Source organism: Clarias gariepinus, chromosome 19 (assembly GCF_024256425.1).
Source record: "Clarias gariepinus isolate MV-2021 ecotype Netherlands chromosome 19, CGAR_prim_01v2, whole genome shotgun sequence".
In the NCBI taxonomy this organism is placed as follows: Eukaryota; Metazoa; Chordata; class Actinopteri; order Siluriformes; family Clariidae; genus Clarias; species Clarias gariepinus.
The window spans coordinates 3,437,558-3,465,236 of NC_071118.1; the positions used below are offsets into that span (position 1 = coordinate 3,437,558).

The 27,679-nt window shown below is 37.5% G+C and overlaps 1 protein-coding gene across 1 annotated transcript; it reads left to right on the forward strand.

The window, feature by feature from the left end:
- The first annotated feature begins 1,587 nt into the window (after positions 1 to 1,587).
- Positions 1,588 to 27,240, forward strand: slc47a1 (solute carrier family 47 member 1). Its single transcript, XM_053479268.1, has 17 exons — positions 1,588 to 1,872; positions 5,377 to 5,478; positions 5,906 to 5,974; positions 6,365 to 6,513; positions 9,746 to 9,788; positions 11,925 to 11,969; positions 12,067 to 12,164; positions 12,414 to 12,511; positions 14,541 to 14,654; positions 17,143 to 17,210; positions 17,507 to 17,615; positions 19,384 to 19,459; positions 19,602 to 19,671; positions 21,036 to 21,168; positions 21,300 to 21,394; positions 21,553 to 21,687; positions 23,170 to 27,240. Exons 1-17 carry the CDS (start codon positions 1,702 to 1,704, stop codon positions 23,512 to 23,514), a joined length of 1,920 nt encoding a protein of 639 aa, XP_053335243.1. The 5' UTR covers positions 1,588 to 1,701; the 3' UTR covers positions 23,515 to 27,240.
- Positions 27,241 to 27,679: the final 439 nt, after the last annotated feature.

The following is a 27,679-nucleotide window of genomic DNA, read 5'->3' on the forward strand; positions in this document are numbered from 1 at the left end:
CAGTATGTATTGTATTTGAACACATAAGGTAATATATATGATTAAAGACAATTTGTAAACTGTTCCATTTGACTCCGTTTTAGATTGAGAGTTTCCACCATTAGATGTATGGTTACATTGTTAGATGTTACCGTTCAAATGGTGTGTAGCATTTGAATCATTTATGTTGAATTTGTATCGCCACCTGCTGACAGTCATATGTAATTTCATGATTTGCCTTCCCTCTGCGAAACATCCATCATGTAGAGGTGTGTGAAATGAGACATGCAGATGGTTGCAGACACTGATGAAACAGCACATTCACAGTCGGGAAGACACACACCGAAATTCTTCTTCTGTTATATTTCCAGCAGATTAAACACATCACCACGGACAGAACCACTCTGCGCCTTTCAAAATAGGTACATTCTGATTAACTGCTTTGTGCATGTAAACACATCTGACCAGCATCTATGTAAACAGTTTAGGTGGAATCTCTAATCACATTAAAGAAATATTGTCCATATGAATGTAACTAGTGTCCGCCCCTGCCCATATGGCTGGAATACAAAGCATAAAGGAATGGACACAGAGATTTTTTTCTTTCTTGGCATTTCTACAGTATGAGCTGACCTTCTCCGAACCTCACACACTCTATTTCCTTTTATTGTATTCAGATATTTAACATGCGTCTGATAATCCAAAAGCCCTACGTGCACATGATGATCAAAGGTTACCTCTGATTGCACCACAAATACTTTGAAATACATATGCGTTGTCCCAACAAGTGAATATATGAATAGAAACCCTTTTCTCCTAGCCTTTTCTTAGTTAGATTTCAGAAAGCTAAAAAAAAGACTGTCAAGGAAAGGTTATGAGCCTTTAGACGTATGACAGACATTTGTTCACAGGAGACATCATGGTGCTGTAAAGAAAATAAATCAGTGTGTTCAGCACATGGATCAATAAAAGTTGTGCAAGACGTATCACAGCTGAACTGGTTGAGAACACTACGGCCAAAGGTCGTATGATATGCAGTGTTGTAATCTGAGAATTGGATGCACTTGGAAGTCTTCCATGATGAGCTGAATCAATCATGATTACAGGCATGATAAATACCGCCTTCTTCCCAAAATGTGACACCATGACGAACCTAGTGGTGTTGCAGAAGTACAAATAGAGCTACATGTACAATCAATAAACTACAGACCCAGAACAAAAATCTGACCCAGTTGGGAAATTGATGTTCAGATGCTTGATGAAGTGTTCGTTGTTTATGGGATACCTCAGGGGTCAATATGTGGCCCTCTGCCACGGCACCCCCCTCCTGCTGCTTTTGCACTGGCTCGATTAATTACAACTAGGATTTCCTCCACGGAAGCAACTGGCTGTTATTTACCCAGACATTCTTGATAAGATTACCGCTGAGTTTGAGATGTAAGACCCTGGAGTGAGCACTTCCACCCCCTTCTGTACAGCAGGGAATTATAAAAAGCTTGATTGTGGGCTTACTGGGTAGCTGAAGGCAGAAGGTTATTTAATAAGTAACTCTCTCTCTCTCTCTTTCTCTCTCTCTCTCTCTCTCTCTCTCTCGCTCTCTCACTCTTTACAACTTGGCCTCCAGCACAGATCTGGTACTCACTACGAATCAGGATCTCTTTCGTGCTCGTGTACTTTCTGTCTCTCTCTTTCTCCCCCTCTTCCCCCACTTTTCATGGTTAAATGGACAAAGCTGGCATCTCAGATGCTGCGAGCCCCCTGGCAGGCACCGGTCAGGTCACCGAGGCAACGGCCCCCAGCGCTCGGGTGTTCCGCTGCGGCTTTGTACGACACTGGGTACCCCTGGCCTACAGAGAGGAGCTTTATCAAGTTCTGCGACTAACAGGGCCTCTGGTGAGTTACCTCTTCACATACATATATAGTTTCGTATGCTGCATAGCTGTGAATTTAAGGAGCAAAAACAAGTCTTGAGTAACAGTTATACAAGTTTTTTGGAATGGCAGTAATGATTATTTGGGTAGCTTTACAGGTTATATGTTTGCATTTGGTCTGATAAATAGTCAGGTCTGAAGAAACATTAGGTATAGAGGTGTTCTGTGCACATAGCATTAAAAGATAAAGAGTTTTAAATGCTTGTAAAGTGACTAAGACAGTGTTGTCTAATCAACAGAAGATCGGTTTCTATCTTGTTAGAACTTAAGGGCCAGTTCTACACATGATTTTATTATAATTATTGAAATTGAATTAGATTTTTTTTCTAATTCTCTAAGTTTTTTTTTGCAGATGCATGGAATAAAATACTATTTAAAAAACGCTTTTTCGAACTGTGACATTACAAAATGAATACATTGCAGGCTGAAGTTACATTTTTGTTTAAAAATTTGCATGATTTATAGCATTGCACAAAAAATGGAAAGTAATTGCTGAAGATAAATTTACGTGCTTTTATGCAAAGTGCACAAAAATCACATGGTGTGCTTCTTTCAAATTGGGGTCCTATAAGAACTCTACTTCGATTAAAAAGTATTTTCCTCTCTTTACGTCACCTTCTACGTCAGCCATGTTTCTTCCTTAAAATGTTAAATTAACAATCATGTAAAGTTATTTGAAAAAATTTGCATACAGGTAAAACTAAAAAAAAATTAATATTGTGCAAAAGTTCATTTATTTCAGTAATGCAACTTAAAAGGTGAAACTAATATATGAGATAGACTCATTACATGCAAAGCAAGATAGTTCAAGCCGTGATTTGTCATAATTGAGATGATTATGGCTTACAGCTCAAGAAAACCCTTTTAAATGGTCTCTCAGTCTGGTTCAGTAGGAAGCAGGAAGCAAACTGCTGTATCAAAGCACATTAATAGAAAGTTGCAGGAATGACCGCAGTCTGGAGAGGATTGTCAGGAAAAGGTCATTCAAAAGTGTTAGGGACTTTCACAAGGAGTGGACTGAGGCTGGAGTCAACAAACAACGTCAGAAACATCTTACCTGAGCTAAAGAAAAAAAGAACTGGTCTGGTCTCATCAGAAAAGTCCTCTTAAAGAAGAAGAATGGAGAGGCACACACTGCAAGGTGCTTGAACTCCAGTGTGAAGTTTCCACAGTCTGTGTTGATTCGGGGAGCCATGTCATCTCCTGGTGTTGGTCCACTGTGGTTCATTAAGTCCAGGGTCTATGCAGCGTCTACCAGGAGATTTTAAAGCACTTCATGCTTCCTTCTGCAGACGAGCTTTATGGGGATGCTGACTCCATTTTCCAGCAGGACTTGGCACCTGCCCACACTGCCAAAAGCACCAAAACCTGGTTCATCGACTGGAGGATTACTGTGCTTGATTGGCCAGGAAACCTGCCTGACCAAAACCCCATAGAGATTCTATGGGGCATTGCCAAGAGAAAGATGAGAGACCGAACAATGCAGAAGGGCTGAAGGCCGCTATTAAAGCATCCTGGTCTTCCATAACATCTCAGCAGTGCCACAGGCTGATAGCTTCCATGCCATGCCGCATTGAGGCAGTAATTGCTGCAAAAGGGGCCCAAACCAAGTACTGAGTACATATGCATACTTATACTTTTCAGAGGTCCGATGTGTTCTATGTACAACTCTTGTTTTATTGATTGCATGTCTTTAATTTTCAGAGATTTGGGGTTTTCATGAACTGTAAGCCATAATCATCTCAATTAATGAGTCTCTCTCATATATTAGTTTCACCTTTTAAGATGCATTACTGAAATAAATGAACTTTTGCACGATATTCAAATTTTTCGGGTTTCACCTGTATATTGTATGTCCTGGAATATGGCTGTGCCATCGGGGAAGAAGAAGAACTCCATAAATGTGAATACCTGGTCATTGAGTACAGTACATTCAGGTCATCAGCTGACTTCCTTCAATTGCCACATAACGTTGCTGAGTCTAGACCTGAGCAACTGATCAACCCCAGATCATAACACTGCCTCCAGAGGCTTGTATAGAGGGCACTATGCATGATGGGTGCATCGCTTCATGGGCTTCCCTTCTTACCCTGACACGCACATCACTCTGGAATAGGCTCAGTGAGGTGACTCATCAGGTCACATGACCTTTTTCCATGTCCGATCTTTATGCTTCCTAGTGAACAGAAGCTTTTTTCTGATGAGTTTAACTAACCAGTAGTTTTCTTATGGACTCACTTATGAACATTGAGTGTGTATGGAAATGTATTTGCTTTCACTATTAAACACTATTAAAGTGATCTCCATTCATTACTTTTTCTGACCACATTTCTTCCATGAAGTTGACGGTGGAGCACTATGCTTTACGGTTTTTAGTAATATCTTGAACAATTCTTTACCCAATTCCAGTCATTTTAAATCTCTTTAGTTATTTTATTCTTTTTTTTGTCAGTTGCTTTAAGGATCAATGGGAGGTCCAGCTTCACCTACAATTTTTACTAAAATGCGGCGAAGTCATTTTGTTAAAGTAATCAATCTTCAATATAGAAATCATTCATCACTCTTTGTGAAATGAAACATTTTAAGAAAACCGGGTGATCAAATATCTCACAGCAAGTTTGTCCATTTAAAGCAAACAGTTTTGGTGGAGAGAAGAAAAAGCCCGCAAGAAAATTTCATTCATGCCTCAAGACACTGATAAGAATCAATCTATTGAAACACATCTCTATGGGCTCCTTTGGCAGGATAGAGTCCACTCCCAGTGGGCATGTAGACTACCACTGAGGTTGTCTCCAGTAGGTTTTCAAAGATTAAAGACTCATTAAAAGGATTTTTATAATTATTACTAATTATCTCATAAAGATGGCTTTGGTATGAGGACCATGTCTGGGATGTCTGGAGCATTAACGTTTTTAGGGTTGAAGATGATGAAGGGTTGAAGACAAACCCAATAGACTGCAGTTATTGAAGATGTATCATGCAGTCCTACTCCATCTGTCCCCACTGGAATGTCTTTATTAGGAGCACAGTTAAATGCTCATCCACCAACAGGCTTATACATGTGTGGTTCTCAGCTTAGATAGCTGGATGATGTCTTAACGAGACAGAAACTTATAACAAACCATTATTTAATGCTCTGTAAAGCTGGACACAGGGTTGGTTCTGATTCAGAAAACTTAGTGCTTGACAAACACCAACAAAACATGTAATTGGATGACTGACGGTCATCTGGACGCAAAAGTTGACCCTAGACCTTATGATGTGCCTACTTACCTCGGTGTTTCTATAAGTTATATCTGGGTCGTGTTTGTGGGATTTTGCATGTTGTTATATTTAGAAAAAAAAAAAAATCAGATTTTCAAGTAAATTTGATGTATTGGGTTTGTGGAACTTTCTTGTGTACTTGAGCAAGACTTGTTCTCAGGTTCATTATACGTTGATATTTACGGATTTGTGTTTTTTTCAGCTCGTTACCCGGATTTTAAACTTCCTTCAGCCTTTCGTCAGCACCATATTTGTTGGTCATCTCGGGAATGCTGAACTGGCAGGATATGCGCTGGCCTCTGCGGTAATTTCTCTTCAAATTAATGTTCTTTTGTATATTTGTTCTCATTGCTCAGCCCTGCTTCCTCTAAGCTTGATCAGGTTTCATTGGTGTCGTGTACTTTGATCCTAAAAGATGTTTAATCTCCAATAAATCATTTGCATTCAGGAGCGGAATAGTCAATCTGCTCCGTTAAGAAACATGGCATCATCTAATCTTATACACAACTGTCAAAGTCGAAGGCTTATCAGTCTGGTCAATTAATACAAAATGAGATGATGTCATAACAATACCAGTGAATCTTTTGCATTCCGGCTCTATGACTCTGCTCACAAACCTCAGGAAGCGACTGATGAAAATTCAATGCATGAGTTTTTAGAGCAGGAGCAGCGCGTGATAAGAGAAATCCCCTCGTGCAAAAACAGCTTTATCTAATCTCTCTTCTCCCCAGACCATTAACGTGACGACCGCAGCCACAGGATGTGGTCTGGCCCTGACGTGTGACACACTGGTGTCCCAGGTGAGCGTGCCTAATTAACTGACATTTAATTTGAAATATGTCGAGCATCATCCTGAGCTTCTTAAGTGCTTGTTTGTGATTACTTGAGTCTCCTGTCAATCATTTTAATAAACATTTACCATCTCCCCATGACTCCATCACACCTCAGTTTGTTTAAAAAGAACCAACATGATTAAAACCACAAGTACCCGGTACAAAAAGATACTTCTGTCAGAATGTAAAGTTTAAGCCACAGTCTTAGGCTCATGTATTGCTGAGAAGATTAGTTCAGAAAATGAACTTCTGATTGAAAATGTGTTGTTTGATTGTGACGGTGCTTATCTCAACAAACTAGTAATCTCTTAGAGAGTTAAATACAGTTCTGTGCTGTGTTGTGCTGTGTTTCCGTAGACGTTCGGGAGTAAAAATCTGAAGCGTGTTGGGGAGATTATGCAGAGGAGTATCCTGATCCTGCTGCTGTTCTGTCTGCCATGCTGGGCCGTCCTCATCAACTCCGAGTCCATTCTGTTGCTCTTGCATCAGGAAGCTGAGGTTGCCAGGTGAGACATCAGAATAGTGTGATGGATACTGTATGTGATGCCTGGTTTCAAAATACAGAAAAAAATAGATTAAATATGTATTTAATAACTTGAGCGTTTTCACAGATGCTACAAATTATTATTATTTTTTTTAATGCTAAGAATTCAGACTGTAAATCCAATTTTGCTCACTTTACTTAAAACGTTTTTTGGAAACAGCTTATCCTTATAAGTTTTAGTTTTATGAATTTCATTAACATGAAATTTATTAGTACACCCATCAGAAAGCTTTTACGTCCTATTACCATCCTACCATCCCCTTACGTCCTATTTTAATCCTACAATTGAATAGATTGTGCTGCAGGTGCATTAGATTTTATTAGAGAATTAGATCTGATATCTGACATTGTAATATTATTGTTATTATTATTATATACATGTAGAATGTGTGTATAGAGAATATTGATTATATGGGTGGCTTAGTGGTTAGCACTGTCCCCTTGCTCCTTCAGGTCCTGGGTTCGTTTCCCATTTCGGGTCTGTGTGCATGGAGTTTTCATGTTCTCCCTGTGCTTGGTAGGTTTCCTCCTGGTTTTTCCTCCCTCATTCCAAAAACATGCATAATTGGCATTGACCGGAGGGAATAAATACAATGCTCACTATTGGGCTTCACGGTCCCTAGTTGGAATACAAAGGTTAATAGATGAATTGATTATATGATTTGTATTATTTAGACTGCACTACAAATTGTAGTTATGCACTCACCTAACAGATTATTAGGAACACCATACTAATACGGGGTTTGACCCCCTTTCGCCTTCAGAACTGCCCTAATTCTACGTGGCATTGATTCAACAAGGTGCTGAAAGCATTCTTTAGAAATGTTGGCCCATATTGATAGAATAGCATCTTGGAGTTGATGGAGGTTTGTGGGATGCACATCCAGGGCACGAAGCTCTCGTTCCACCAGATCCCAAAGATGCTCTATTGGGTTGAGATCTGGTGACTGTGGGGGCCATTTTAGTACAGTGAACTCATTGTCATGTTCAAGAAACCAATTTGAAATGATTCGAGCTTTGTGACATGGTGCATTATCCTGCTGGAAGTAGCCATCAGAGGATGGGTACATGGTGGTCATAAAGGGATGGACATGGTCAGAAACAATGCTCAGGTAGCCCGTGGCATTTAAACGATGCCCAATTGGCACTAAGGGGCCTAAAGTGTGCCAAGAAAACATCCCCCACACCATTACACCACCACCACCAGCCTGCACAGTGGTAACAAGGCATGATGGATCCATGTTCTCATTCTGTTTACGCCAAATTCTGACTCTACCATTTGAATGTCTCAACAGAAATCGAGACTCATCAAACCAGGCAACATTTTTCCAGTCTTCAACTGTCCAATTTTGGTGAGCTCGTGCAAATTGTAGCCTCTTTTTCCTATTTGTAGTGGAGATGAGTGGTACCCGGTGGGGTCTTCTGCTGTTGTAGCCCATCCGCCTCAAGGTTGTGCGTGTTGTGGCTTCACAAATGCTTTGCTGCATACCTCGGTTGTAACGAGTGGTTATTTCAGTCAAAGTTGCTCTTCTATCAGCTTGAATCAGTCGGCCCATTTTCCTCTGACCTCTAGCATCAACAAGGCATTTTCGCCCACAGGACTGCCGCATACTGGATGTTTTTCCCTTTTTCACACCATTCTTTGTAAACCCTAGAAATGGTTGTACGTGAAAATCCCAGTTACTGAGCAGATTGTGAAATACTCAGACCGGCCCGTCTGGAACCAACAACCATGCGACGCTCAAAATTGCTTAAATCACCTTTCTTTCCCATTCTGACATTCAGTTTGGAGTTCAGGAGATTGTCTTGACCAGGACCACACCCCTAAATGCATTGAAGCAACTGCCATGTGATTGGTTGTTTAGATAATTGCATTAATGAGAAATTGAACAGGTGTTCCTAATAATCCTTTAGGTGAGTGTAATTTGAGTTGCACTGTACTCGTAAAGTGACAAAAAAGAATCCTAAATCTGGAATCTTGTAATAATTTAAAAGGCACCTCTTATGCAAAGTCTATTTGTTATTTTTAGCCATTCAGACTGTGAAGAGTGTGGGTGCACAAACAAAAATCATGAAAAAAAATACTTTTACATTTTGTTATTTATTTTTCCATTTTTGCAATGACTAGGCCTTTAAACTAATTAATTAGATTTCCCCCTGAATATGAGCCCATCCCCAGGTTGTTGCTCATCTCTGCTGTTCTCTGGCTTAGTATTTACATAGACACTAAAATGGCACATTTGTAGGAGGAGTGAAATAGAGGGGGTTTAAGATATAAAGAACCATTAACCCACACTTTGGCAGATCTCTGTAACTTGGTAAAAAAAAAAAAAAAAGTAAAATACAAGAACTTTCAGAGTCATGCATGGATCTTGCTCACAGTTCTATGGGATAATTATTGTAAAAATGACTTGCTCGATAACCATCACATATCTAGGTCATTATTCATGAGCAAAAAAACTGAATTTCCATTAGCAGAGTAAGATCTCACTGGGGAATCCGAGGTTCTCACAGACCTGAGAAGGAAAAGGAAAACGGAAAATCTGCTTTTAAAGATGATCTTCAGCATACAGTGGAAGCCTGGGAAAGTAAATGCAGACGGTTTCTCTTACTGTAGAGAAGCGTGGGGTTTCTGACTGAAGGCACGTCAGGAAACCCAGACTGCATTATAGGATGTCATGTGGGACCGCGGTAACCTGACAGTGACTGATGTGGAATATATATAAAGCCTGTATTACAGAACAAATTCTATCAATTCATTACGTCCTGCTTAGCCACAGAGATGTTTGGTGTTAAGCAAAAATATTAAAGAAAGATCAAAGGAGTGCATTTTTATGCAGAACTATAAAGAAATGCATTTAAAGTCCAATTAACACAATTACCTTACTGCATTAATGCAAATTATACACCTAAATGGAGATTTTCTGACAAGACTGTAAATGACTTTAATGTCTGGCAGTGTGTGAAGCTAGAGTAGCGGTTGCTATGGCAGGAAACTGAAAAGGAACTCGTTGAAGCTCTCAGAACCTGTTTCTCTGGTAACTTCGAGTTCATGCTGCATCTTTATTCTTTCAAATCGTATTGCAAAAAGTTCACTGCCTGCCTGCATAATCTCTCTCTCTCTCTCTCTCTCTCTCTCGCTCTTAACTTCAGCATCCTTTAATAATTTTTATTCTTCTTCTTATCTTCCTCAGAATCGCACAGATGTATGTCTATGCATTCATACCAGCAGTTCCTGTAAGTCGTCTCATTTATTATTCATTCTGAATTTTTTATTTTTACACTAACAAATAAACAGGCGTATATACAGTTGTATAACACAAATAAACACATCATGCAGTTTTTAAATAAAGGTTTTTATTATTAACGGAAAACAAAATCCAAAACTACATAGCCCTGTGTGAAAAAGTGTTTGCCCCTTAAACCTAAGAACTGGTGCAAACAACTGCCATCAAGCGTTTTCGATAACTTGTAATGAGTCTGTTACAGCACTGTGGAGGAATTTTGGCCCACTCATCTTTGCAGAATTGTTGTAATTCAGCCACATTGGAGGGTTTTCCAGCCTGAATCACCTTTTTAAGGTCATGCCACAGCATTTCAACTGGATTCGGGTCAGTACTTTGACTAGGCCACTCTTAAGTCTTCATGTTGTTTTTCTTTAGCCATTCAGAAGTGGAATTGCTGGTGTGTTTTGGATCATTTTCCTGCTGCATAACCCAAGTTCGCTTCAGCTTGAGGTCACAAACTGTCCATCTTCATTTAAAAACTCCTTGATGTGTTTACTTGTGTTATTTTTGACTAATATTTAAATTTGTTTGATGATCTGAAACATTGATGACAAACATGCAAATAAATAAGAGATCAGTAAGGGGGCAAACACTTCTTCACACCACTGTATAATACATATTATACAGTGGTGAGAAACTAATTAGGCTACAACTAATTAGTGACATCACCTGTTTTGTGCACAGGGAGAGCACTTTTACATGGCATATGTTGTTATAATATTTTTGGCCACCATTTCGTTTATATTTATTTTGCATGTTCCTAATATACGTTGAACTCTGACAAAATAGTTCAACCAGTTACAGCTTTTCGTAATTCAAAGCTAAAATCTAATCTCTATCAGTAGCTTGAAAATTAAACTCTTATGGTTGAGTAATGCATTAAATCATGATGGCTCATAGGTGGCACGTTGCCATGAATGATATGAAGTCAATTATTAATAATATTTCAAGTCTGTAGTTCTCTACTGAGTTTGTGCTTTGTTTACTCTGAATACTTAACATGGTTAACTGAAAATTTTCAGTTAAATCAAAATATTTCTGTCCTTTTGTATAATTTGTACTTTTATTGGAGTTAGTCTGAAGTCGTAGTCTTTTAATTTCACCGATAACGGCAATAAAGATGGAAACTACACCTCTTTTGCATTCGTTTACAGCAATGGGAAGAACCTTATCCAGAGCAACTTACATTTTTATCTTACTAAACAGTATACAGTTGAGGATTAAGAACCTTGCCTAAGGGCCCAACCTTGGAAACTTGGTGATAGTGGGGTTTGAACCTCATGATCAGCAGACCACCGCCTTAAACGCTGAGCTACCTCTGACCCACTATAGTACACTGCATGTACCGTGGACAACTGCATGTCACGTGTGTCTTCACAAACATTACAGATGACATTCCAAAAGTATGTGAACTCCTGACTATCAAAACCACATGTACTTGTTGAACCGCCTATTCCAGATTTATTCCTGTTTGCTGTTATCATGACATCAACTCTCCAGTGAAGGCTTTGTACTTTTTTTTGGGAGTGTGGATCTGGGGATCTTGAGGGTCATTCAGCTCATTAGTGAGCTCAGGCACCGATGTTGGGATGTCGTCAAGGTTCCAGTTCCAATTCATCCCAAAGCTGTTCAGTGGGGTTCGGGTTAGTCGGGGCTTTGTGCAGGACAATTTTGTCACAATACCCAGCATTCCTGTGCACAAGACAACTGATAGTAGCACACACACTACGGGCAACTTGGGAACGCCAATTAGCCTAATCTGCATGTCTTTGGACTGTGAGAGGAAACCTGAGCACCTGGAGGAAACTCAGAACACGGGGAGAACATGCAAACTCCATGCACACAGCGACGGAAATCGAACCCGGACCCTGGAGGTGAAAGGCGACAGTGCTAACCACTACACCACTGTGCCGCCCAGCATAAACTCATAAATTCTCAATTTTAGTTGTCCAGCTTGTTGCGTCCTTTGAATATGCTACAACTGAACATGTATCCAATAAATCCTAAATTTCTTTTCTAAATAGCATCAATGTATGAGCTTGGTAGCAAAATATTTTCGATCCCGCTCTCATTGTTGTTTCCTCAGGCCTTTTTCTTGCACCAGCTTCAGGTGGCTTACCTTCAGAACCAGGTATAGAGCTTACCTTATTTTTGTGTGTGTATGTGTGTATTTTGTGTGTTTAATGAAGGAACGAGTGATAAAAATCAGACATGTTGTTGTATTTCAGGGGATCATCCTGCCCCAGATGTACACAGCAGCAATAGCCAACGTATTAAATGTAGCGGCCAATTACACACTCATTTTCCGGATGGGTCTGGGAGTAAAGTACGTATCCTGGACTGAACCGCACATCCTCTGCCTTTGTGATTTTAACTTTTAAAAGTCATATAAAGTTACAGTCTGTAGTTATAGTCTCTGGATGAAGAGTTGATGCGTGTTAAGAAAACCTTAGAAAAATGAAAACATTAAAATTTTTTAGAGATGCATTTATTTGCAATATTCTTAAATTCGCTGCTCACACGAAGTCTGCAAAGTGAAGATTCTGTTTGTGTGTGTGTGTGTGTGTTTCTGCAGGGGCTCTGCTGCAGCTAATTGTATCTCACAGTTCTCCATCGGACTCCTGCTGTTCGGCTACATACGCTGGAAAAAACTGCATGTCAGCACATGGGGGGGTCAGTGACAAAAACACACACACACACACACACACACACACACACACAGTGAGAGAGAGAGAAAAACACTGCACACATCACACACAGAGGTTGTAACCTCGCCCGGCTACATCTGGAGCCAGGACTGTGAGAAAGTTCTGATTTGTGAAAAGACTTTTCAACACGTGTTTGTGTTATACCTCAACTTTCATGAACATTGTAATTTCTCAACAGAAGGAATTTTGGCAAAGAATAATACGCAAGGGTTGTCAGTGTACTTGGGAGGAAATGTCAGGTGCTCATATGAGGACATCTGGGTCTCAAGAGAAGGACTAACAACTTTTGGCAGAGTAAAGTCGAAATCCTTTTCAGATGGCACTAGACAGTAATGTGTGGGGAAGAACCTTGACTACTACCTACTGGCCTGCCCATGGACAGTAAACACAAAGAGTGTTCTGCAATAGCACATACTGATACAGACCACAGGCAACACTTTTCCCTACTAACAACAGTACAAAGACTTCCCGCATTCCTGGACATTTGGCCAGAGAGCACGGGATTGTGATGAAATTCTTAACCATTCTTGGTCTCTCTCCACTCAGTGTTCCCAAATGCCTTAAATCACCTATGAAAGTAACAACTATGCATTAGCTATGACCTACTTACGAATCTCCCACAAAATGAACCAAACAAGAAGTGTCTAAGAACCATCAAGATCCACCTACTAACTGTTACAATGTAGCTACTACACCTTACAATTGGCCATGAATTCTTAAGACCTGGTATGATTTCTCACCTGTTAGCCGTGACCTGAATATCTCGGACTATATCAGCTTTGACCCTGACCCGCACGTCTGTGTAGTATGTATTAGATCATACTTTTTGGTAGTTTAGTGTGCAGGATTTGATCTAGTAGCAGGGATTTCTCTGGCATTGTGACAATCTGTATTGAGCTGCATTGTATGCTGAACTTCCCAGTTTTTAAAATTGAGATTGCATCAATTCAGGAATATGGGAAAAAACGTAAAAAAAAACAAGAAAAAAAAAAAACATTAAACCCCAGATGAAACTAGGCTGCAGTGGATCATGGGTATGCAGATGAGTGGCCTCTTCTTATGAAGTCAGTACATTAATCACACCCATAACCCAATTTAATAATAAACTAGTGGATATGTTCATTAAAAACACATCATCTCATATCAACGTAAAAGACACAGTTCCAAAAACGTAACATTTACTTAACTCTTTATGATAATGTGAACATTCCCACACTTCCCACAAATCTTGAAGATTTTAAAATAGATTTTTTTACCTAGCTTCTTTAACGAATGCTCCAAAATTTTAAATCCAAAGTATAAATTGATAAAATGCACAAGTTCATGACTTAATCATACACTATAGTCATTGGAGATGCAGTATATGCTTTAGATCATATGACCATGCTGTCTGTAATTTTTCATCTAAACATGTGCTCTTCAGCGTGCTTTTACTTTACATAACTTATTAAAAGCCTTTATTTGTTGCAAATACATTCCAGCGCAGTGAAATTCCTTTCTTCACATACAGTACCAGCTTGTTACGAAGCTGGCGTCAGAGCCGCAGGGTCAGACCTAATACAACACTAGAAGCTTGGTGGTGCCGGGGCTTGAACCCCTGACCTTGCTGCTTGTAGCTTCCTACCCACATACTCTTGGCTGGATTTTAGATCAGTGGTTGAATAATCACAACTCTGTGCACATGGATATGAATTCATGAGAAATTCTTTCGAATTCAAATAAATAGGGTTGATGTGATTCTTTCAAACCCTAAACCCCACATCTAGCTCTTGCATCAACATTTGCATCACATTTTAAAACTTATTTTTTTATGAGCGATTTCCAGGACAATCTTTAGGTTCATATAATGTACATTAAGCAATAATCCAGGAAACTCAACAAGACGCAAACATAGGAACTGAATTGAAGCCGGACGGTCAGACAAGTCTTGATCTTGATGCTTTCTTCTTTAGCTGAATAACTGGGTGAATTCCTGTCTGTGTCTCCCTCTACAGGCTGGTCCATGGCCTCGCTGCAGGAGTGGGATTCCTTCATGAAGCTGGCCATTCCCAGTACATTAATGCTCTGCTTCGAGTGGTGGATTTATGAAATCGGAGGTTTCCTCACAGGTATGGGGTGTTTATGATTACGCGATGGTACCACTGCAATGACCATAGTGGTGTTGTTGTGTATTATATTAGTCTCTTATACTCTTTAGGTTGCACCACTGGAGTCTGTGATACATTTGGAAAATAAGGATACATTTAAACTACATGATACAGACCTTAATGGGAAGCTATTGTGCAATATTCACTAGCCTTTTTTAGACTTTTTGTTATTGTGGTTGCTTAGATAATCCAATTAGATTCGATTCCCAGCCAGTGCCCAACCCCCCCAGCCACTGGATACAGTGCCGGTCCCAAGCCCGGATAAAATGGGAGGGTTGCATCAGGAAGGGCATCCGGCGTAAAACCTGTGCCAAGTTGTAGTTCAGACTGGGTATTCCGCTGTGGTGACCCCTTGCCGGAAGCAGCCGAAAGACCAACAGCATGTGTAAAAGTTGCTTAACAATGTGTTTGCTTTACTGATCACAATTTAATGACTAAAAGACTCTGTTCTTAAAAGTTTAGTAATCCTTAATGCTGTTGAATTGTGATGTTTATTAACATGGTGATGTTGTAAAGTGTACAGTGAGTGTAGAATCAGCATATGAAAAAAAATGTGGGGAAAAATGTGGAAATAGTCAACATGCATAACTATAGCAGACGGTGGCACATTTGGGTCACGGAGGTACATGGAAAGTGTACAAATTTCCATATCAAACAATAAAAAAAATTAAAAAACTGGGAAAAATAAGCACAAAATAAGAGGATATTAACTTAATTGTTTGTTATATGTGGCAATAGAAGAAGACTGGTCTTAAATCAGAACCCAATAGCCCCTGTATGCTTGATGGAAAGATAAAGCCAGAGTTTCTTCTCTAATAAAGTGTTCCTAGAACTTTAGCTATCAGATCATTTCATGGAGAGCTAAGAATAGCTGTGATTCAGAATAACACCATGCAACACAACACACTGACACTCCAAAAACGCAACTCACAGGGTGTGATTAGCTTCACCAGGGGTTGAACACATTGAACACAGACGTTGCCTGACTTGGAGAAGGGAAAGGTTTCTCTTTTCTTCAGTACTATTCCACCTTGCATCCAGCAAAAACCGAACCAAACAATCGTTTATCTTAAATGTTACTTCCTCCAGAGATATACGGTCTGTTCAACCTCACCATGTTTCTGAATCGAATCAGGCTAGTTCAGTGATCAAACTTTAAAATTACAACTTAACAGGTCGAGTCAATTTAATTCAATTCTTTTTAAATTATTTACACTGGGGGAATATCAGCCGATTTTACCGACACAAACTGACTGCAAGAAAAAACCTGTTTATTCTATTGCTTACGGCAGTTCTGAATGTGATAAACTTCCCCAGATAAACTATTGATATAGTGTTTGCTTAAATTACGTTTCCAAAGCTGTATTTTTTCCATAGAAAGATTAATAATAATAATAATAATAATAATTAATATAGTTGCAAGCAACGATGAGTGGGCCCAAGCACTCTGCACCATTGCCACCCAGGTGCACCAGAAAGACACTGGGCGCATCCATTTAAAGGGGACATACTAATACCATTATAACATAATTTTGGAAAAAGGGGAATTTTATGTTAAGATCTCCAAAAAGCCCCGAATAGTGAAAAAAAAACCCATCACACTATGGTGTCACTCAAAATGATTTCATGGAATACAATGTCACAAAGAAAGTTTTTAATCACTTTTCGGTATACGTTTAAGGCATCATCACCGTTTGAGATATAAAAAATCCCTCTGCTATTTTGCATCCTCAGTGTACTAAGATCACTTAGGCTTTTTTTTTTGGTGATCGTATAAATCCCCTAGGAGGAGTATATCAAAATTTATTGGGTGCATTTTGCAAACTTCCTGTTGAGTGACGCCCATAATATGCAATGTGAAAGTTGTTTAGCACAGTGGGCTCTAAATGTGTAATAGGTTTCGTGTGCATACTGTAGGTGCAAGTGTGAATATGCTTAGTAGCAAAATAACATGGGAGGGCTTTGTGCCACGCCCGGGGTCCAGACATCCCAATGGCAGCAGATTGCAACCTGTCTGCCAATTCTCATGATTTTGTGAGCATGTTAAGACCCCCAAAAGCCCTGGATGCTGAAAAAAAAAACCTTAGAAGAACAAGAGGGCCTTCACACATTATAATGACATAGGGCTGATGGGCCCTAACAACAGCAACAACAACAACAATAATAATAATAATAATAATAATAATAATAATTTGTTATCATGCCTGTCTTATGGCATCTTGTCACATAAATTGATTTTCTCTCCTTATGATTGTTAAAACTATTTTCCTTCCCAAGGGCTGATGTCACAGTGTCTGGACCATAATAATAATAATAATAATAATAATAATAATAATCATCATTTGGTATCATGCCTGTCTCATGGCATCTTGACACATGAATCAATTTTCTCTCCTTATAATAGTCCCAAGAACAATATTTTATTTGAAATAAAACATCTCGTTGCTAGGTATGCTGGGAGAGGTGGACCTGGCGGCCCAACACGTGCTGCTGGAGCTGGGATCCATCACGTACATGGTGAGTCTGTGTTGCCTGCTCTTGATTTAGATGGAGTTGTGCTGACAGCAGTGGTGTGGAAACCCGTTAGGTATTAGCCAGATTATTATGAGCGAGAGTTTAATAGAGAAAGTCGAGCTCTGAAAGAATTAAGGGCAGGGATGCCAAAACATTTAGCTGAATATTTCGATTAGACATAAAACACCTTTCTGTAAGTAAAGAATTGAGATTAGAATCTAATCAAAAATTCCAAAAACCAGCAAAAAGTACACCTTTTTTTTGTTTAAATGTGTGTTTGTAATGGACGTGTTTTCTAGTTCCCTCTAGGTGTCCATGCAGCAGCGTGCGTACGTGTGGGCAATGCTTTGGGGGCAGGAGACACACGTCAAGCTCTGATCACCAGCAAAGTGGCCTTATTTGTTTCAGGTCAGGACAAAAGATAGATACACTTAATACCCACAAGGCTGTACAAACACAAATTGTTGAGAAATTAAAGATCATAGGAAGGTGGAAGGTAACAAAAGGAACCATTATAACAGCTACAGTCTGTGTCCGTGGTGGTGGCTTAAAAAGCTCCCATAGGTGTTCCAGTACTCTTTAAACCTAATGACATAATCCCTAATGAATGGGTTTGGAGTGGATGGAGTCATTCTGGAAGAGACGTCTCCCATCACAAATAACCCCCCAAATGAATTATATATATTATGTAGCCCCATCACAGGATAGAGGTGAAGAACTTTGTACTGATCTGGACACAAACCATGCTGCAGTGAAACCAGCACTCTTTTTTTCCTCTTTAATTTCTCACCACTTGAAATACCCACAGTATTTGACTTTTTTTTTATTGATATACAGTGCATCTTAAAAATTAGAATATAATAGAAAGTTAAATAAAAAATAATTGAATAAAAAAACTAAACCTTTCTAGATTTATTACACATAAAGTAAAAAATGTATTTAAAGTATTTAAAGTGTCTTTTTTGAAGTAAATTACTATTTATTGTATATATATATATATATATATATATATATATATAGTATTAAGATGATCTAGATGAATCCTGAGTTTCACTTTTCCAATTAAATTACAGGGAAAACCTTTTCTATGCTATTCTAATATTTTGAGATGCATTGGTATACTGATACGCAGTTTTTATATATATTTGTTAAAAAAAAACTGGAAAAATAAGGACATCAGGTAATATTATAATTCGTATAATTGTCTAATATTTGAAAATAGTTAGTAGAAGACTCGTTTTAAATCATAACCCAAAACCCCCTCTTCTGCTTGATTTGTTTTGGCAGAAAGTTAAAGACAGATTTTCTTTTCTATTGAAGTGTTCCTAGACCTTTACCTATCATATGATTTCACCGAGAGCTAAGAATAGCTGTGATTCAGAATATAACCATGCAGCACAACACACTGAACTTTAAAAACACAACTCACATCGTGTGTGGGAAGGTTTCTTTTTTTTCGGTGCTAGTAAATTACTATTCATACAGAATATATATATATATATATATATATATATATATATATATACACACACAAACCTTTGAGCGGTATAAAGGTTCAAAAGTTTGGGATCACTTTATTCTCTACATTCTACAACAATTCTGGGGATTTTAAAACTATGACGATATATGGCCCATATGGAATTAGGTAATTAATTCAACAACAACAACAACAGTCAGTTCTGTTAAGACATGGAGGTCAGCCCGTCTGGAAAAGTGTATTTGCAAAATCCATCAAGCACCATAATGAAACTGGCTGTCAAACAGACACATCTCAATATCAATATCAGAAAATATCTCAATATCACTGTTTAAAGGAGATCAATGCGTATTTTAGATGCCTTTAGCATTGTTTTACAGTGTAGAAAGAAATAAAAATCAGAAACGACCATGGATTTAGAAAGTGTTCCCAAACTTTTCTATAGATACTACATTACATTACATTAAGGCATTTGGCAGACGCTCTTATCCAGAGCGACTTAAATTTTTATCTCATTACACATCTAAACAGTTGAGGGTTAAGGGCCTTGCTCAAGGGCCCAACAGTGGAAACTTGGTGGTTGTGGGGTTTGAACCTGGGATCTTCCGAACTGTAGTCCAATGCCTTAACCACTGAGCTACTGTATGTACTGTATACATACTACTTAATACATAATACCTTTCATGTTCTCTTCTTTAGGAGTATTAGCACTGTTACAAGGGATTGTGCTCGGATCTACAAAATCAGTCTTAGGCCACATCTTTACCAGTGACAAGTAAGTCATTAAAAAACACAACAGCATGACCTGATACACACACTTGTTTTATCATTGTGGATATTTAAGAAATGCATAGATCCTAAAACATAGAAGATGAAAAAAAATAATAATAATAATAATTCTTTCCACTTCCCCCCAGGGCCATTATTGAGATCGTGTCCGAAAATATGACCTTCTATGTTTTTTTGCAGTTTGTCGACGCCCTTGTGGTGAGTTACCATTTATTTGATGTTTGTCAAAATGAAATCAACATCTGACAAAGTTGGCTTAATTTGTGCTTTGGGCTAAATACATTATTTAAAAAGATAATACAAATTTTTGTTTTGAAAACAAAAATTAATACTAAAAAACATCATTACAGAATCAGAATCTTGAACTCAAAAGCTTTACGCTTTTTTTATTTCTTTCTACACTCTAAACCAATGCTGAAGGTGTCCAGAATATACAATAATCTCCTTTGAGCAGTTTTAAAATATTAAATGACTGTTACTGTACATTATTTAGATTTACAGTATATTTTGACTTTTTTAGCATTTGATGAATAGAAATATAAACAGAAACACCTCTCTCTAAAATTAGGAAACGTAATAGTATTATTAGATACAGTAACTCAGGGGTTAATTAAATAGTTTTAGATTTTTGTATTTTATACACGTTTAAGCAATACCATAATGCATAATGTAAATTAAACAGTAACGGGCAGCACGGTGGCGTAGCGGTTAGTACTGTGCCTTCACACCTCAGGGTTCCAAGTTCAGTTCCCTTCTGGAGTATGTACTGTGTGTTATCCCTGTGTTTACTTTAGCTAATTTGTGTAACCAAATTGCCCATAGCATGTGAATGAGTGTGTGAGTGAATGTATGTGAGTAGCTCAGTAGTTAAGTTTAAGGCATTGAACTACGGTTTGGTTCCAGGTTCAAACCTGACGACCACCAAGTTGTTGGGCCCTTGAGTAAGGCCCTCAACTGCTTAGATATATAATGAGATCACTCTGGATAAGCCAGGATTGATTGAGAGAATGAATAATATTAAAAAACAGTAATATTCAATGCTAAGCATAAAAATGCATATACTGTAATGATGAACACTACAAAGAAAAAAGACCATAAACGGATGTCAGCAGTAAGAATTAAGCACTAAGCAGGTACATCAATCCTACGTACTAGGTGCCAGTCCAGTCCAGTTCTTTCACAATTACTGTCAGTGTTTCATGTTAAAATTTACTATTTAAATATGTTCTTTAAGGACTGATTTACATCCAAAACGCCCATTAATTCTAAATCATTTATTCCAAAAATGCCAAACATTTTTATATCTTCACTTTTTTTTGTGTTCATTCAAGTCTATTGCTCTCTGCAGCTGTCCTTATAATTAAGTGAGTTTGTTAGCTTTTAAATAAAGAGATTACAGTACATTAAAAATGATGCTGATTAATTCTAATTAATTAATTGCTAACTGATGCTGTGAAGGTTTAAACAACTTAAGTCAAATATCACATTCATAACACTGGAAACATCTTCTGATCTTTGTGCATTCTTATCATTAGTAATATCTGGTATTTTGTTCTATCTAGTGTGTCAGTTCTGGGATCCTTCTTGGCTCAGGGAAACAGAAGATAGCAGCCATAGCCAACCTGATCTCTTACTACTGTATCGGACTTCCTTTGGGAATATCGCTGATGTTTGCCGCTAAGCTGAGGGTTCTCGGTAATTTTAGTTCCGTCCTAGTGTCTCTTTCCAATCCGAACAGAAGTATCATTTTAATTCAACTGAGATTTTAGGAAAAATATTTTAAAAAGTGTATTGTTTTTTCAGTTTTGTCTTTCTTGAATTCCCAGGTCTGACACTTGGTCTCTTAGTCTGCGTTATCATCCAAGCTTGCTTTTTCATCACGCTCATCTTGAAACTCGATTGGAAAAAACTGACGGAGAAGGTAAGGCGCTAAAAAAGCACACAGATAAAGAGATCAAGCTGTCGATTGTAATGCTATGAGAGCTCCATTCATCATTGTGTTATCCTTAACGCCCAGCACATTTATTGTAATATAGAGCTCATGAATGCCATTAACTGCTTTCTGTGCTTTATCTTCAGGCTCAGAAACGAGCGGGAAAGAATGGGAAGGTAAATTGTGTAGGACAGAAGGTACCTCTTAGTGTTCCAGTCCTGGACAACATTATTCCTGAAGGACCAGACAACCCCGAGCACGTACCTGCTGGAGGAACTGTGGTGAGTCGTTTATGATCATTTACACTCAAATATTCACAATTATATAAGAATAAGAAGAAAAAGAACAGAAGGTTTTTTAAAAGCAAGGACACTGACACTGAATGCAGATATACTACAGATTATAAAAAAAACCCTGTAATAATAATATTCAGAAAATTTATTCAGAATATAAAAGCCTATGAGACAGTAAACAAATAAAAAAAATAAATGCAAAGCACAATAAGTTTGCTCCACAATGAGATCATATAAAAATATTTTTGTTTGTTTAAAACTTTTGTTTTGAAAAATAAAAAATAAAACAATGCCCATATTAAACTGAATAATTAAAAGTAATAATATTACTGATTCAATATTCAAGGATTCTGCCCTATTTCTCGATTTAAAATCTAATTTTATTTTAAAGCATTATTGTACTCATGACCTCAACTTAAAATAAGTCCTTAAGTAAGAGGGAATGTTTTTAGATTTTAGTTTTGCTTTAAAATTGGGAAAAGAGGCTCCGGCTTGGAAATGTGAATGAGAGTGTTACATAATTTTGGATTCATCATTATTAAAAGTTCTATATTTCATAGTGTGGTGTAGAACTGTAGTTAAAACTGACAGTATCAAATCCAAGACCAAGGCTAAGACAAGATTAAGTCCAAATAAAAATTAGTTTTTAGAATCCTGAAGGAACTTTTCACTACTAGAAGACAAAAAAAGCATTATTCTAGGTGGAGACCAAGACCATATGTGACCCGGCACATCAAATCAGCCATTAAGCTGCTTTTTGAGGGATTTCAGTTATGCATATTTTCAGATTTCTGGGTTAATGAGCTCCAGTTCAAAATCAAGTTTTATTGCTGTATGTTGTCAGGTTCCTGAGATATGGCCAGTGCAAGTTTAGATAAAATAAATAAATAAATAAATAGTCCCTTCAAAAAAAAAAAAAGGTTTAAATCCTATTTTCAAAAAATACTTACATAAGGATTTTGTGACGTAATGAGAAAGAAGGAATGCTCTGGCTCGTTTTAACATGTAGATTTCCTGGCTATCTCTAAAAAATATTTTCACCAGCTGGGCAGTTTATAATGAAAGAAATGAACAGTTTTCTATGACACCTGGATTAACCAGGTTTAGTGTTCCTTTAAGTGCTTTAAAACAATGTTTAGGAATAAAAGTTTTTCAATAGTGTTGAATTATCAAGAAGATCAACAGATATCAACAGATTTTTAAAAATTTGATCAATTTACTACCTGCACTCTATTGACCATAGCGCAAATTCACCTTTGTGTCTTAATACCTAACGTGACATGAAAGGTCACGTCACGACAGGTAAAGACCAAATTTGAATCTTAAAGCAACTTGCAGTGGCGTTATGACATTAATGACTATTCTTTGAGGTTTAATGGCTTGACAGGTGACACTTAACCACTGAAACCTACCAAATGTGCTGCAGCTTCTGATTAGTTTGTTTTAACTGTTTTCCTTAATTCACTTTAGGCACACTCGGTAAACAACTGTGCAAAAACGAGTCCATACGCTCCAGTGAGCACCAAAGAACAGGTGAAACCCGTGAACGCTCAGGATGAGCCGGAGGACAGAGAGGCAGGAGAGAGGCAGAGAGCTCTGCTCTCTGTCCCACAGTTGGTCCTGAGGAGAGGCTTGGCTGTCCTGATTGCGGTTTTGCTGTTATCCATTAGCATTGTGGTTCATCTGACATGCCCACCACCGCAGCCATTTGCCCAGTTTAAGAGCAACTTGACTGCGGACACGGGGAACCAGACCAGCCCTACTGCCTTCCCCAGCTCTACAACTACTAACTACCTAACAGTGAGATCGATCTGAATTACAATACAATCGGAAACATGAGCTACCAAAGCTTGCAGTTTTTTTGCTAAGGTTTTGCTGTGGTATTAGTCCAGTCACTCCTTAGCAGGTTTACCAAACACCAAACCAGTATTGAATTACTTTCTAACCATGACCTCCTCAACTGTATGAACAAAAGTTAGGAACCTGTCTAATGGAACTGCTTAGCCCTTAAAGGTCTAAGGAATGCATTTCACACTCCATTTGTATACGAGCAGAGAATGCTTGAGATGAGTATCTACTAATAAGGAGAAGTTTATTTTCCCCATAGTGTGATTAAAACAGATTTCATTCAACTGAACAACAAACACTTCATATCCTGGTCAGGGTTGCAGTCGATCCTTTCCGAGATGGACCGCCAGTCTATTACAGAGCAATACACATACACACATTTACACAGGGCATAGCCAGTCTCCTTACAGTATATGGGTGTGTTTGGGAGGTGTGGGAACCTAGAAAGCCCAGTGGAAACCTATCACGTGGAAAGAACATGTAAAACTCCTCACATAGTAACCCAATCTCAGGAGTAACCCAGGTCCTCTGGGGTTGTTAGTTTTCATGTGGTACAGTATGAAATGATTAAAATCTAATTTTATAGGATTAATGTAAATGTTGCAAACTGCTAGTAAGGTTATACTTGAAGTAGTCTGTCATTTTGTGTTTTTCATTCTCATCACCTGTCTATTTATGTGTTTGTAATTGTTTTTCACACGACAGACTGTTTCAAGTGTAGTGTTACCAAATTATCAATGAAATTCATTGAAACACTTTCCGTTCTTAGTGTTTTACATTATATTTTCATATACGAGGGTGCATTTGGATCTATTGTACTTTTTTAGTCAGAATTCTTTTTTTGAATTTTAATAATAACTCTGTACACATGGACATATTCATTTGTACTTTATTACTGACTGCAATAAAGATTAAAGTGATTAAAAACATATTGATTGTGCATAAGACAGCTTCAGCAAAATGAAAGAGATTATAATAATTTAGTTTGCTAAACATAAAAAAAAATCAACAATGTAATTATTTTATGTGTAATAAGTTGTTATTTTGGAACTACCAAAAATTTGATAATACCATCCTTATTAAAATTTTGAGACATTTGATAGGACTATGCATTTTACACACAGTATCAAAAGTAGGGACACAAGGTTTCAATTTATTTTCTACACTTTTTTTAAACTATGACATACATTAAATAACAACAACGCTAACAGTCAGTTGTTATTTTAAAACATGAATGTCGGCTGTTCTGGAACATTTCTTGCAAGAACAGTATTGTGTCAAGTGCGTTTGCAAAACCAATCAAGCACCATAATGAAACTGTCTCTCTTTTTTGATACACTATAGGGTTTTCAATTTTAGATATTTGGGGAGTATTTCCTTTTCCTGCTAACCATAAATGACACAAACCCTTTACAGACACATATATAGACCTATAAAATCTATCAAAAGAGATCCAAAGTTCTTTATATTCCCTATGAGAGAATAGAATATATAAACTAAACTTATAAATCAGAAATCTTAAATAGAATTCAGAATTCAGAAATATACTTAATCAGAAATATCATTCCCAGAAAATTTAAAATTCAAAATAAAGCATAAGATAACAGACATAAATGTTCTGCACATGTCATTTTCAAAAATCATTTTGATAGAGGAACATAATTTTATTATTTCCTATTTGCATATGATCCTCAGTTATGATGCATATGACATCATCTTAAAATATTGAATGTCATGAATGGCAAAATACATTTAAATGGCATGAACAATTAGAAAAAATTTAATTTTTTAGCTTATTCCCATGAACATTTAGCAAGTGGAACGGCTAATGGTTAAAAATCGATGGATAACTTGCTAAAGAGACGCATCTGTCTGTGTGAACTGTACACACAATTATTCACCAACACCACTTGCACCTTGGCTGGCAGTTATTGTTCTGTCCCCATACAGCCCTGTCTTCGCTCCAATCCATTTTCACATGTTCAGACCAATTAAAGGAGTTTCTGGGAGGCCAGCGTTCCAGACGTGAAGCAGGCAATCTGATTATGGTCTCGGTGTACTGAGAAAACATTCTACCTTGATGGTATCCAAGTACTAGTGAAACGCTGTGATAAGTGCATTAGTGTAGCAGGGGATTATATAGAGAAATAAAGGGATTGTTGCGTTATTCTGTACGATCAAAAGTCCCGCTTTGATTTGAACACTTCTTGTATAAAGCTGATTTCGCTATCACAGTAACAGTACTGATATTCCTCAGTTCTACGCTTGTAATCAAAACACAGGATCTTTGGTTTGCATCTCATGACTTAAAATCTAGGATCTCAGCTTGCGGTCTTTGACAAAACCCAGTTTGTAACTAAAATGTACTTTATAAATGTTGCAGTTCACTTCTAAAACTTAAAGTAAATATATTTATTTAATATAATTAGTAGTGGCTCATAAGCATTGATATTTGTCCAAAAATCAAAAAATACAAACTAATGCAAAACATTACTTGATCAAAGTTGACATCTCTGCCTCCTCACTATTTCATTTCCCCTAAAAAAAAAAAAAGGTTGTCATTTCTTCAGTAGCACAAAAGTCTATCATGGCTTCATATAAATCAGTTATAATTTTAATAGCAACAGTTTCTATTTGCTGATAATTGCACTTTACAACCCAATCATTGTATTCTACATGATTATGTACATAGTCATGTAGAATACACTTGGTAATCACATCCTTCCTAACCAATAAAAGGACAAAAAACAAACACCTAACAACGATAGCGTTCATTTTGGTAACTTTTGTTGAGATTGAGACTTGCCATAGCTCTTGCTGTAGTCCAGATTTTTGACCACAAGGAGTAACAATAACTCTATGGCGCGTAATGAATAAATAGATGTTAAATCTATAAACAAGACAAAATTACTGGAACATGTGCTTATGTCAACATTTGTTAAATTGTTATTTAATTAAAGCATTTAATTAGTAGTTCAACTGAGTTACACGAATATATTAGTGATTGAATTAAGGTTTTATGAACAATTGTAAAATGTTTGATATACACTGATCAATCATAACATTCAAAGGCCTGTCTGTCAGGTCAGGTCCCACAGAAGAGCCGATGCAGCACAAATCACTGAAAAAGTCCATGAGTTTCGGCCTTGATAAAAAGGCACCAGAACACCCAGCGCACCACAACCCGCCGTGCATGGGGTCCTCCAACCCATTCTTCAAACTCCCTAAATCCATGTCTGATCTTGCAACCAGGTCCAATCCCTTGACACAATGTACATTAATCAAATAATCCAAGCCAAAACCATAGTGCCAGACACCAGAGCACATGCGAAAGCCATCCTGGTGGCACAGGCTAAACCTAAACCTAGGTGGTGCTGATCAGTGTACATAAAAATACAGTACTGAAAATTACACTAGTAATGTCTAAAGCGTACTTTCTGCTGAAATTTGATTCATGAATGGCATTTATTCCTGTGCATTCTTTTTTGTTATTTGAATCTCTTTCCTTTCAGTGTTGTTTGGATAAGTTGTTATATTAGAAGCTTGGCTAGCTGTATCTAGCTAGCTGTCATGTAGGCAGGATAGCCAGTTACTACACTGATGGGAATTGGTCAGGATGTTGACCTTGTTTAGCAGCAATTGTGTGAATGCTTGTAAATCATTAATGACATCTTTGATTTTCAAGTCAAAATATGAACTGAATACTTACATTTGTACAATTAGCTAATTAATGTTTAATTAAGCCAATTAAACTCTGCCCAGAATCAAGCTCCATAGAAACTGCAGCTGGTTAGCATCAGTGATTGATGTAACTTGTTACAAATGTAACAATGTGTATGTTCTTTAGTAATGTAACATAACACTCTTCAATATATATATATATATATATATATATATATATATATATATATATATATATATATACAGTAATAATAATATATATATATATATATATACAGTAATAATAATATATATATTATACACGCAGTGATAGTATTTTTTTAGTAACGCAAATAAGCTTTACTTTTGCATTAGTTTTGCTTGTACATCAAGCACCTGTACTTTTTTTTCCTCCCATCACATTATATCCATCTTATAAAACTTCTCAGCCTCTGAGCCTAATGGCAGGTTA

Bases quoted from the DNA above. Each gene is read 5' to 3' on its own strand.
- slc47a1 (XM_053479268.1), top strand. From the start codon at position 1,702: ATGGACAAAGCTGGCATCTCAGATGCTGCGAGCCCCCTGGCAGGCACC. The intron at 14,655-17,142 runs GTATGGGGTGTT...TCTCGTTGCTAG, and splicing joins AATCGGAGGTTTCCTCACAG to GTATGCTGGGAGAGGTGGAC. The intron at 19,460-19,601 runs GTAAGTCATTAA...ACTTCCCCCCAG, and splicing joins CACATCTTTACCAGTGACAA to GGCCATTATTGAGATCGTGT.